At 42.1% G+C, this 12835-nt stretch overlaps 1 protein-coding gene across 2 annotated transcripts in view; it reads left to right on the forward strand.

Moving 5' to 3' along the window:
* The window catches only part of LOC135459933 (phospholipid-transporting ATPase ID-like), a 73419-nt gene that overhangs the window by 26095 nt on the left and 34489 nt on the right, over positions 1-12835 (forward strand). For both annotated transcript variants that reach the window (XM_064736425.1, XM_064736426.1), the window contains exons 4-9: positions 3071-3184; positions 5278-5376; positions 6222-6283; positions 7832-7904; positions 8074-8144; positions 9270-9352. In XM_064736425.1, the coding sequence (XP_064592495.1) occupies positions 3071-3184; positions 5278-5376; positions 6222-6283; positions 7832-7904; positions 8074-8144; positions 9270-9352 (502 nt within the window). The remainder of the gene's footprint in view (positions 1-3070; positions 3185-5277; positions 5377-6221; positions 6284-7831; positions 7905-8073; positions 8145-9269; positions 9353-12835) is intronic.

The following is a 12835-nucleotide window of genomic DNA, read 5'->3' on the forward strand; positions in this document are numbered from 1 at the left end:
TGTGAAATGATGGCTGCATGTGGCCCTTTAATGCACTGCAGTGATGCAGGCTCCTGTAGCACCCCTCCCACCCCAGAGTCAGGGTCTGGTCCAGCTCTAAAGAGTGACAAAGTTTGATGACGTTAAGCATCACGGAAGAGGATATAATCAAGAGCAGAGGCCAGCTGAGATCTCCCTGTAGCTGGCCAAGAGCCTGAGCTGCCAAAGCACACAGCCCTCTAGTATTGTCTGAAAACATAATCAACACCTGAGAGAATTGGGTTTGCTCAGCCTGGGGAAGAGAAGGCTTCAGGGTGACCTACATGTGACCTTCCAGTGCCTGAAGAGAGCCCACAAGAATGATGGAGAGGGACTTTTTACAAGGGCATGTAGCAGACAGGGCAAAGGAATGGCTTCAAACTAAGGGTGGGTTTAGATTAGATACTGGGAAGAAATCATTTACTGTTGGGGTGTTGAGGCACTGGCACAAATTGCCCAGAGAAGCTGTGGGTGCCCCATCCGTGGAATTGCTCAAGGCCAGGCTGGAGCAACCTGGTCTGGTGGGAGATGTTCCTGCCCGTGGCAGGGATAGTTGGAATGAGATGATCTTTAATACCTCTTCCAACCCAAACCATTCTATATTTCCATTATTATGTGATACCTTGCATAGTGCTTCAGCTGTATCTGTGATGTAGAAATGCAGAGTTTTGATTTGGAAAGGCTGAAATTTTCTCTAGTTTGTCATTATAATTTGCTATTGCTATGCCTCTAGCCCCTGAGGTCCATGAACAAATTATGTGTTTAATTAGATATATTTGTGGTAATTACAAGTTCTTTTTTTCTGGTGATTAATTTTAATTATAGATTCTAGAAAAATGAGAAGATTCATGATAATACTCCCTGTCCTTATCCTCAGGTTTAAAGTGCCCTAGTGTCCCAAAAGACAGTATGTGCTCAACAATATAATGATCCTGAACAACTATGGAGAAAACACTGACTATCCAGATTCCTGCAGTTAAGCATTTGGAAGTTGTTATGTCTGGGGTTTTTACCATGCCTAATGGCAATAGGAAATAAAATGAATGGCTGTGGTTCATTCAGTGATTTTCCTGACGTAATTAATGGACAGAAATAGAAGGCAGGAATTGAAAGAAACCACTCCCATTCTTTTCTTATTCCCTTCTGAGATTTTGCAGGCAAAGATCTATAAACTTTATCTGAGTGTTTACTGAGTAGTTTTTCCCATGTTATATGCAACCCTCTGAAATCTGTTGACGCACAAAGGTCAAGTCCCCTGCATTTACTTTTTCCTGCAGCAACAATCTTCTGTTTTTTCTTTAAGTAATTGGTCATAATAGTTGTCCTCAGAATAGTGGGCAGATTTCTTTATTTAGACCCAGCTTTTATTAAAAATCTGCTAAACTGTGTGCCTGATGGACACAGTCTTGTCAAGCAATTTAGTTCCTAGTATGCTGGGTTTGCAGAGGATGCTGTTTTTCCATTGCTTCTGTTTCAGCACCGTTCATGGAGCCTGTCCACAACACATACCCCACGGTTAAGGATTTTGAAATAAACCAAATTTAACTACATGTCATGGCATAGACAGAGTTAACCACACTTGCAGGTAGCTGCATGATACCAGGAGACAGGCAATACTGTATATATGATGATCACTGATAAATATATTTTCTTGCTGGAGTCCAGTGAAGAGGAGGATTTGGCTAGCTCTTCTACGAAAGCTGTTTTAATTTCTGCCCTTTTAGAGATTTACTCATTTGGCTTGTCCAAGGGATAAAACCTGATTTTAATGCTGAAGAACATACGCTGTACTGTGTGTCTGAAGGTAGAGAAATCCAGTAACTGCCAAAAATGGAATAGCTTCCTCCACACATACCTTTCAGTGCTAACCTGAAATAATTGGTTTAGTGCTGGAAACATGCTGATGCATGTCAGTGTAGATGTCGAGATCCCGGATTAATGCAAGAATAAGAAGTGGGCTGTGATTCATACTTAGTAGCTTCTGTCCTCCCACCAGCTTACCAATATCTAAAGGCCATTACAAATACCACAATCACCATTTTCTCTCCTGTTGAACCAGCATATTTATTATGGAGTTCAGGTGTGCTTCATGTTTGCCTCCTTGTGCTGTCACACCTTAGGTTCCCTGGAAGGGGGGTAATGGGCATTGTCTGGAGACCTTATAGGGGGAAAAATTTAAGGTGTTCTCACAGTAGGGGGGGATTCATCCTTCCAGAACTAAACCTGGACCTGAAAACTAAAGGGACAGCAGAAGCTGTTGGGTCAGTAGGATGCATTGAAACCTGTCTGGCTGGTGGCACATATTGGACCAGACTGGCCAATCATCTTTGGGTAAGAAAATACCCCATTCTGCAATATCACGCTTAGGTCTTTCTGTGGTTTGCAAAAGACAGACTGGGGAGTAGCCACTTCTTGTGGCTGGAGGGGCCATCTGAAATTAGAAAAGGAAACTGGAAATAGGGAACAAAGCTGCAGCTCACTTACTGAAACAGTGAGTTCTTGTATAAGGGACTGTTTGCACAACACCATATCCAAGTGATTTTTGTGGAGTAGAAACAAGCCACCCGTTGAAGCTGCTGAGCTGGAAGTTTTCTGAATGTGCTGAAAATGATAATAATAATGTCATATTCTGCTCCTGGGAGGACGTATACCTCTTGTAGGGTTGTCCAGCCAATGGATATTTCAAAGCATCTGACAAAAAGCATCAGAAAAATTGCTGTCCTCTGGTTACAGTTCTCAATTTTCTATGTGCACTGTGTAAGTAAGAAGACTATTAATAAAGGGAAGATGTTGTGAGCAACAACATACAAGTTTATCTACCTGCAGCAGCACTGGCATAAGCCAAGCATCATGTTTTCACCCATTCCAAGAGGAATTCTCTGTTTATCCAGATTTGGCATGATTGTATGGGGGAAAAGGAAACGCTTTTTGAGCTGCTGTTGGGAACAATGCTATTGCTAAATATAAGCAAGTTAGACATAGTTGAAATGTGTTGTGCTGTAATTTTGTTTCCTGTTTTACCAATCCTTATTTTCATTTTTTTTCCCTACAGAACAATTCAATTAAAACATCGAAATACAATTTCTTCACTTTCCTGCCACTCAACCTGTTTGAGCAGTTTCAGCGAATAGCCAATGCTTACTTCCTTTTCTTGCTGATTTTGCAGGTATGAAATCACCGTGCTGTTTCCAGCAGATTGTTCTCTGTTATCAAAGCCAGTCTATGTTTGACAGGTGTAATGAAGTGCAAGCTATAGTCCTGGTGTGAATTAGCATCTTAGTAAAATCTTACAGTACATAGAAAGTAGGGCAGAAAAAAGCAATTTTCTCTTTTACCTTTTTATATGAGGGTTTGAACTAAATGAAGGAAAAAAGTTAATTAGTTTTCAACAAATTGTGCAACTTTTTCATGCCCTGCCCTACTGTCCCTTTGTGTCTACCTCTGAGTGCTCCTGGCTGTCCTCAGTTTTGCATTACTTACTCATCCTGTAGTGTAAAGCCAAGTTGTGTCTTACCCACAGATTTTAAGGTAAAATCCACAGGCAGTCACAAAGGAAAACAGCAAGAAGGACACCACATTTGCAACCTGTGGTGTTTCCCTGGGAAGGAAGGAGTTAACATCAGCAAGGCTCAAGGTTTTGGCTAGTTTGCATAAAGCTGGATATGCTGCTCCCCTCTCCAGGGTGAGGGAGGTGCCCAGTATGCAGTGTGTCAGACCCTGGCAGCACTGTTGAACCCTGTGGATTGCAGTGGCATTGTGTTGCACTTTGCTCATCCCTGCTGCTAATGATACCCTGAAAGCTGAACGCACCGGATAAATTGATATCAGGATTTCTGCCCCTTTGCCCCTTGCTGTGTACTCTGCCATTGCTGACTCATATCAGAATACACGTTATCAAAAGAAGGGTATAATTTTGATTATCTTTCAAGCTTAATGTTTTAAAGTTGATCATTTCACTTCACTGCACACAGATTTGCAAAATAATGTCTCAAATGCTTTTTTTTTTTCAATTTCAGCTCAGAAAAGCATAGGTGAAATGTGGTTAAGCCTTCAGCTTTGATCCTTTTTGCTTATTTGCAGGAAATGAATTTTTGAAACTACAGTGCATCTATGTTTTTCAAGAGAAGGTGCATTTTTAGCTGAGCTGGGAGCACAGTTCCTGCGTTGTTGTGCTGCACTCTAGCTGTTTGTCTGTCAAATTCTTACTATTTCAAAGTATTTGCCTTAAATTATTCCATTGTGTGTTTTGCTAGGCCATCTAGGGTCGACTATATATAAAAGAACGCAGCTTTTTCTTTACATCAAGATAGCCTAAAGAGGGCAGGCATTAGTCTACATGTTCCTCACTCCATCCCTGTGGGACTATTCCTGCCTCAGGAGTGGATATGATGGGCAGGCTGTGGGGACTCTGTCTCTCCCTCCTTTGTCACAGAGCAGTGGGACATGCATTTTCCAAGGGAGGTGAGAAGGCAGCAGTTGCAGCCTGTACAGCTGAGCAGGGCTGTGGTGCCTGTAGGATCTGGGCTATGACAGTGCATAAATGTTAATTTCACAACGCACATGGAGCTGACAATTCCCAGATCCACACTGAGGGACACACTAATGCTGGTTTCACATTGCTTCCACCCCTAGTGCTGCACTTCTAGAGGAAGGGGAGAACTGTGTGGGGGTGAGGCATCTCCCTCTGCTTGACTGATAGCCTAACAGAACCACCTTCAACTCTTAGGTCTTCTCACTGTCAAAGATGTAGGAAACAAAAGCGGCTGTGCTGCTCCTGGGACAGCAAGGTCAGCCCTGGCAACAGTTTGCATTGTCCATTGATGCAAAATTTACTTCAGCAAAATGTGAGAAGCTACTGAAACAAAGAACAGAAGCTTTTGAGGGCTCTGCACAGCTGGTTTTGCTCAGACAGCTCTTGAGTCCCTCACAGCAGGCTTGCCCATGTCAGTACTTCCAAAGAAATACCCTGAGGACTTGGCAATCTTGATTCTGCAAACAACAATAAAGAGCAGCCCACTACACTTTCTGACAGCTCAATTTTTCTAACTTTAATTATAGCTTGTTTTGGAAGGAAAACATGGGTTCCCTGGCTCTCCCACCTTTGGAGGGGGGCGGATCACATATCAGAGATGGAGCTACATTTGTGTCTTTATTCTCTATTCAGGTATCATAGAAAGATGTTGTCTGCAGCTTGATTAGGAAACAGTGATTTTCTGAACTGGCAGGAAATATCTTAACTCAGATCTTTTCTTCCTACAGTTGATTCCTCAGATTTCCTCACTGGCCTGGTTTACAACAGTGGTGCCCCTGGTGCTGGTGCTGGCTGTATCAGGAGTCAAGGATGCCATTGATGATTTTGTAAGATCTGTATTTCTGACCTGTACTTTGGAGTTGGTCTGTGATTCTTTAGCACAGTAACCAAAATAAACTGCTTAAACTCAGCTGGTGGCAGGCACTAAGATGGGGTCTGAAATTAAGTCCCCAAAATCTATAGTTTGTTACTGAAACAGGAGCTAGAATTTCCAAATTGCTGAACAGCCCAGCAGCTCCATTGACTTTCTCTGAAACTGCTTACCATGTCTGAAAATGTGATCACTCATAGATATGTCTGGATGCTGGCACAGAAATCTTTTCTTAGGCTTCCACTTTGGAGAACTCATCCTCTGTCATCTAGTACAATGTAGATGGAAAAAAATTTGGTAGGAAGCAAGTGCTCAACCCACTTGTCTGCTGTCATCAGAGCTAATGGTCAAAAGCCCAGTTGACTTCACAGAGTGATATTAGAACTGTTTAGTATCTGATTTTCTCTCATTATTAAAATGATTTTGATGTCCAATGGAGCAATGCCAGAACATCAGTGACCACTTTCCATATGAGAGCAGAGGAATGAATCTCTCTGGTGTTTACAGACTAAGGTGGGTGGGAGCAATGCCAGCTGAGTCAGAGCTGTGCTAAAGTGACATGTAAGGCTTTACCCTCCTTCTTCTCTCCAAGAGCAAGCCCTTGCCTGTTGCCCTTTGCAGTCTGGTTATGCTCTGTGTCACTGCCATAAACATGTGCTGGACACTGACTCGGTTGTGACCCTAATCTGCCTGACCCATTCAGGCAGCTGGGTGGAAATCCAAAATGTTAATGAACTGCCTAGGGCTCCTGAGTGTTTGGTTTCCTGGAAATGCCTTTTAACCTTCTGATCCAATTTTCAGAACCGACACAAAAGCGACAAACACGTCAACAACCGCCCAGTCCAGGTCCTGATCAATGGCATGTAAGTCCTTTTTGCTGTAGTTCTCACAGGGAAAAGCATTTTATTAGTAAATTTTTTTGATTTTTTTGTGTGTATGTGTGCACGATTCTCAAGGATCACTAACAATTTAAAACTGAATTGTGTTTCATGCCACTAGTTCATGCAGTTTTGGACTATGTGTCTGATTAATGAACCCTAGACGCAGTACCAGAATCTGTACAGACACTATGGCTGTGACCTTGTGCTGACAAAAACTAAACTCTTTCTCTGTTCCTGGCTGTTTATGTTTAAGTAAGAATTTCAGAGTCTTGTATTACTTTACTCCTTACCCCACAAGTAACATGCAAAGCTATCTTCTGGGTCCATTTATATTATAGCGTTTATTTTGCATTAAGCAAAACTAGGCATTATCAACAAGATATTTCAAATTAAGAAGCTGGAATATCTCCTTCATACACTTCATTATACTTTGAGTGTGTGTAGCACTTCTGGCTTAGATGTACCCAAAACATTTCAGCTGCGTGCTTTGGACATTGTACTGCTAGTTCTTTCCTGCAGAAAAAATAGCAGAGGCTTTGGCTTTCGTGGCAGACAGATGTGCTTGCAGCTCCATGGAGTCCAACTATGCACAGGACACAGCTGTAGACAGCTGGGAAGTATTTTGTGACTTTTTTCCACACACTATAGATAGCAGTATGTTGTGTAAACTCCAACAGATTACCAAACAGTTAAGAATATAAGTGGAAACTGAAGAATAGGGACATAGTTTTTTGTGCTCTCTGCTAAGTAAACCAGTTTCTTAGTTTACTGTGTACTAGTTACTGTGTCTAGGAAACAAATTTTGACACAGAAATTTTATAATGTTGTGCCTTTTTCAAAACCTGGAAACCACAGATCCTGTCCAGCTCTAACCAACACTGAATAAGCAAGATCAAACTGAGTTCAAGCTTGAGCTCTCAGTCCTGTTTTGAGACTGATCTTTCTCACCTCTAGAATTTTCATATACAGCTATCTTGTCTGTGTTGGTGCCTGCAGTTTAGCTGGCTTCCTGTGTGCACATCTGGCTTGCTGCTGTGAAGACCACTGCAGACATGGCTCAGACAGTCAAGGGCACAGCCAAAGCACCTGCACTGACCTTCCTGGAAGCTGGCTACTCTTGCTTTTAGCACACCCAAAAAACCTTACACAATCTGCGGTTTTCCCAGATTAAGTCTTTCACACAAAGCAGAGAGAGTTTTTTGAGGCAAAATGGCCCTTTAAGAAAAGGAAGGAAGGGAGTAGTCACTGCAGAGACAAGGACAAGGACAGTGCACATGGACTGCACTGCTGTTTTGGGGGTTGGTCTCAAACCAGCATGGGTCAGCCCAAACAGTGCTTTTATTGATTTTTACTGCTATTTTTTTGCACTGTGGTGACCCCCAACTTAATATGGATCAGGACACATCATGGCAGGCCCTGCTCCCAAGTCGTGATGGCATCTACAGTCTGGCCCCAGGAGCAGAGCTAAGTTCCCCACTTTCCCAAGAGGCATTTGCTGTATGTGCTTACTTACTAGAGGTTTCCTTGCAGGTTAAAGGAGCAAAAATGGATGAATGTCCAAGTGGGGGATATAATAAAACTAGAAAACAACAACTTTGTGACAGTGAGTACCGTTTGTCTCTATCCTGATCACAGCTAATCTCTGCCACTCTTATCACTCACAAGAAAATCAGTGGTCGTGATGATGTGGCAGTAACCGCAAGCAGCAGTGCTTCGCGATGCCTGCTGACTGTATGAATTCATGCCAAGTCTGTCTGTCTGTCTGTGCTCAGGCTGATCTCCTGTTGCTGTCGAGCAGTGAGCCACACAGCCTTACGTACATCGAGACAGCTGAGCTGGACGGGTAAGTGAGCCTGGCCCTGGCGTGCAGCCCCTGCCACCGCTGCAAAGCCACCTTCCTGGGGACCCTGGGTGCTGCAGGCACACCTGCCAGAGCTTTGGTAGCAAGAGTTTCATTACATGTAGAATAAACCTTGGATAGGTATCTTGAAAATAAAGTCATCTGTTGGATACTTTTGCTTCTTGAGTGCAAATGTCATGTGAGGAGGGGACTTGACTTTTCAGTGACAGCTCTTCTAACACTGAGAGTTAGTTAGACACATGTCCCTGCAATATCCCCATGACAAGCTGTTTCTTTTTTCTCCTCTAGTATTTTCCTTGAGACAGATTATCTGGGAGAAATAATCATAATGGATAACTGGTAATTTCCTTTAGTCTGTTGTAGAATAATATCAGTGCAAGCACACAGCAAAGGCTTTCAAATGCTGCCAACTCCAGGACACAACTGGCTACAAAACCAGAGGGCTGCAACTTTTATTAATTGGAATAAACTGGAGCTGACTCATCTTTATGATCCAGATTACCTTTTCTGCATTGCCCAGAACTAGCAGCAGTCTGAGTGACTAAGCAAAACTAGAAATTCTAAGAAATTGTGTCTCTCCCAAGACCCTACAGACAGCCCTCTGGACTTTCCTCATCTGATTTCTGCTTAAAATAGGTTTGTAGTTTTCATACGCACTAGTGCCACTTCTAAGAGGCCCTGAACTAATGCAGTAGTCTTTTGACATTGCATTTCCAGCTCCCCAGCTAGCTAGTCCCAGGACTAAAATAATCTTCCAGATCAGAATACCATGGGAGAAAAGATTCAGAGCTCTCATACATGCTTAGGTACCTTGGGTTTAAATGTGTCATGAATGACAGGGTAGAGAGTGCGCTGCTCTGTGTGAAATTAAGAAGACAGAGCCACTTCATCTTTGATACTATTCCTCAGAATTCCTCTGAATGCCTGTCAGTGCAACTCTAAGGGTGCAATCTACACCCTTTGGCCAGGTGAAACAGATGTACAGTATCACAGTCCATCAGATGGCTAAGGAAGACTGTCCTCAAGAGCAGAAGTGATTTTCAAGGAGAGTTTTCAGTTCACATATGACTTTCAGTTCATGTTTTTTTCTTACATTGTTCACCACAGTGAAACAAACCTGAAGGTGAAGCAGGCACTGACAGTCACTGCAGAGCTTGGAGAAGACCTTCAGAAGTTGACAGAGTTCAATGGTGAGTATAAATGGAAAATCTGCTTTACAGATGATTTGCCCAAATTACAGAGAGTGGTTGAGATTCTTCCTTCTAAGCTATCCCTTGCTAGGTGTTCTCTGCAAACAGTGCCAGCAAAAAAGAACAGGCTCTCTGCAGTCTGTACAGCAGGTATCAACACCACCAGCAAAGGAAAAGGTCCCTTTTTGCTTGCAGGTCATGGTGCCACGCATGGCTATAACCTGACTCTACCTTGGTGGCAATTCTTCTGGATGGACACTTTTCTTCTTTGTCTGTTGGCACAAGTTAAGACTATCCACCTTGAAAGCCAGCACAAGAGTTCACATAACTGCACTATGGAAACTGTTTTCCCAAAACCTTATGCTTAGTTTTGGTCTCAAAACATTTTCACACTGCACTTTCACACTGATGTAGCAATGCTGATGCACTGATTACATTTCTCTTCTGATCAGTGGCACTTCCCAGACACCACATGGACCTGAGGACTAACTGTGCACACAGGACAGGTGACTGAAGCCTCACCCTGAAGCTGTTCCTTTTCTCTCTAAATGAAAAAATAAAGACTGAGTTTTAAAATATCTAAAGGCGAGCAGTATAGATGTGCTTAACAAGAAACAAGACCTTTCGCAGCGCTGTTTTCTGTACCAAATGCAAAATTAGGATAGGATAGGATAGGATAGGATAGGATAGGATAGGATAGAATAGAATAGAATAGAATAGAATAGAATAGAATAGAATAGAATAGAATAGAATAGAATAGAATAGAATAGAATAGAATAGAATGTTTTAATTGGAAGGGATCTACAATTATCGTCTAGTCCAACTGCCTGAACATTTCAGGGCTGACCAAAAATTAAAGTATGTTTTAAAGGTCACTGTCAAAATGCCTCTGGGGGCATCAATCACCTCTCTGTTTCAGTGAGTGGTCACCCTCTCAGTAAAGAAATATTTCCTAAGAGGCCCAGTCTGAACCTCTTCTGGTGCAACTTCAACCATTCCCATGTGTCCTGTCACTGGATACCAGAGAATACTTAGCAGCACATACAGAGAAAGGAGCTAAACCTGTCAAACCCAGAATCCTCCATGCTCACACATCATCTGTCTGTGGAGAGATGACGAGGGAACAGACGGAGTGGTGTTAGTCACATTCTGCACTGCTCTGCTGGCTTGGATATGAGGTCAAGACTACAGGAGGAGTTATTATGGAAAGGGGTGGAATGAGTGCTGATGTCCTTGGAATGCCTTAAGGATTGCAGGCTCTCAGGAAATACTTTTAGATATAGAGGAAAAATAATTTTAGAAAAAAAAAGTTTTTGAAATAAGTAGATGATTCCAGGACAAGTGGTGGGGATGTGGCAGAGAGCATAGCTGAGGCTGTCTCTGGTAGAGTTCCTTTTGCCTTCTTTGTTGAGGTTTTATGCAATAATATGTGTGAGTTTTGCCAAGTGTCAGCTCAGTACATCAGGATTTCTTTGAAATGATGGCTGAGGTTCTGGGTGTTCTAGGTCTTGAGAAATATGTTTTTACGTGTACAGTTAGATGCTTAATGTTAATAATTGGAGTGGCATGCCTTAATTATTTTCCTGAGCAGGCTGAAGTGTCTATCAATTTGTAAGCAAAATCTTAATCTTAGATAATCCTTCAAGCATGCTTAGCTTGATGGTTATCTAAGGGCACAGTGTTCTTGAAAGTGCTTAATTATAAAAACATTTAAAAATATTTGGAAAATGCAGAATTTTCTTATTGGATATTTATTTATTCTCTAAATCTCTATGTTGTAAATAAAAGTGGCCTCTTCACAATACTTGAAATGAATAAAATGTTTCCCAGGATGATTTATATTTGACAGTGTACTGGGAAGAGTGCCTGGAATCAGACCCAGCCTTGCATTTCCCTCAGCAAATCTCAGTAGAAATATTTAAATATTTATGTAACTCTTTATCTAATTACTTTTTAAGACAGGAAGAGAGAACAGGGTTGTGCAGCTAATACAGGCACTCAGCGGAATGCTTAATGTGAGTTATGATGTTTGTTTGATGATTCAGATAAGGAGGATGCTTGCAAAACACTGAATTTCTTTGTTTGATTTGGGCAACTGGGAGACCAGAAAGGCAACAATACTTTTCAGTTACCCTCTACTTACCACAGTTGACTTGTCACTATTTCACTCTTTCAGCTGAAATGCTTCCCAGATCTCTTATTGCTGTTACTGGGTGAGGGGGACAGCAGGCATGGTGCCTGGCTGTGGTGCCTTCACTTGCAGAGCTGCTGGGCTCAGTGCAGCTGCCCTGGGGGGACCTTTAGAGCTTCTCACTCTTTGGTGGTCTGTCTCATTTGGATGAATCCCTTCTGATCTCAAAATCAGCATGCCAGAAGCCCAGACCCACCTGATTATGGGAAAGCAGATGGGGACACACTCAAGGTGCTCACAGGAGCATTGTCCCACAGCAGGCACGGTGTTCCTGGTGGGAGACCATGCCCTGGGTTTGCTTTGCATTGTGCTGTTCGAGGTTCCAGTGCAAAGACACTGTTTCATTTGTGCTTTTCAAGGTGTCTGTGAGGGTGGTAGTGAGGTGGGCCTGGTCACTAGAGACTTTCAGAAACGATGGGGCACAGGTCTGGTCCTTGTTGGACTAACCAGATGATAAAGTAGAAGAGCAACACAGTTGTTAGTATGAATTCTCATGCCATATGTGTCACTGAATTTCCTAATTTTTTATTCAATCTTTCTTGTGTGATGGTTAGTCTGCCCTAGATTAGAACTGCTTTTTTGATCATTTGCACAATGTTTGATTTTAAATCTGTAGTGGTGAAGACGGTCATGACACTTAAAGCTGTACTTTTCTTCTGGACTCCTCTGGATTTTGTTTCCAGTCTCTTGAGCTTGGTGTGTAAATCTGGGAGCAGCTAGAAGAACTGTACTCTCTGCAAATGCTAGTATTTTAGTAGGTATTTATAGCCTGTGATGAAAATAACTGCTGATTAAGTGAACAGGCTGAACTCTTAGATTGCCTTTCAGTAAGGCATATTTGTATTTTCCAGTTCTCAATACATCCACAGGGCTCTGCTTTGAATCTTTAAATGTCAGGTGCAGTGATTGATTTAAATAGTCATTTTTATACTGAGGTACCTGAACACATTTTATTACAATAAATAAATATAAAGCATGGAACTAGACACTCCAATCACTTACAGTATCTGCTCAGTGGCCAAAGAAGGTAGTGGTATCTTTTAATGCAGTCCTGGGACTTGAGTTACAAAACATATAAAATTAAAAATCAGTGAACAAAGACACCTCAGTTAATTACTCTTCTGCAGGCTTTAGGCTATGATTCTATTCGCTTGGGCTCCTGCAGTTGAAGGGAAAATGAAAAAGGAAAAAAGGCGATGTCGGCACTTTTAGCTAAAGTTATCCAGTGACTCTCCCTATCACTATGAACTTGCTGTGAATGGATTAAAAGTATGTTGCTGGTTCAACATTTC

Source organism: Zonotrichia leucophrys, chromosome Z (assembly GCF_028769735.1).
Source record: "Zonotrichia leucophrys gambelii isolate GWCS_2022_RI chromosome Z, RI_Zleu_2.0, whole genome shotgun sequence".
NCBI classification, from domain to species: Eukaryota; Metazoa; Chordata; class Aves; order Passeriformes; family Passerellidae; genus Zonotrichia; species Zonotrichia leucophrys.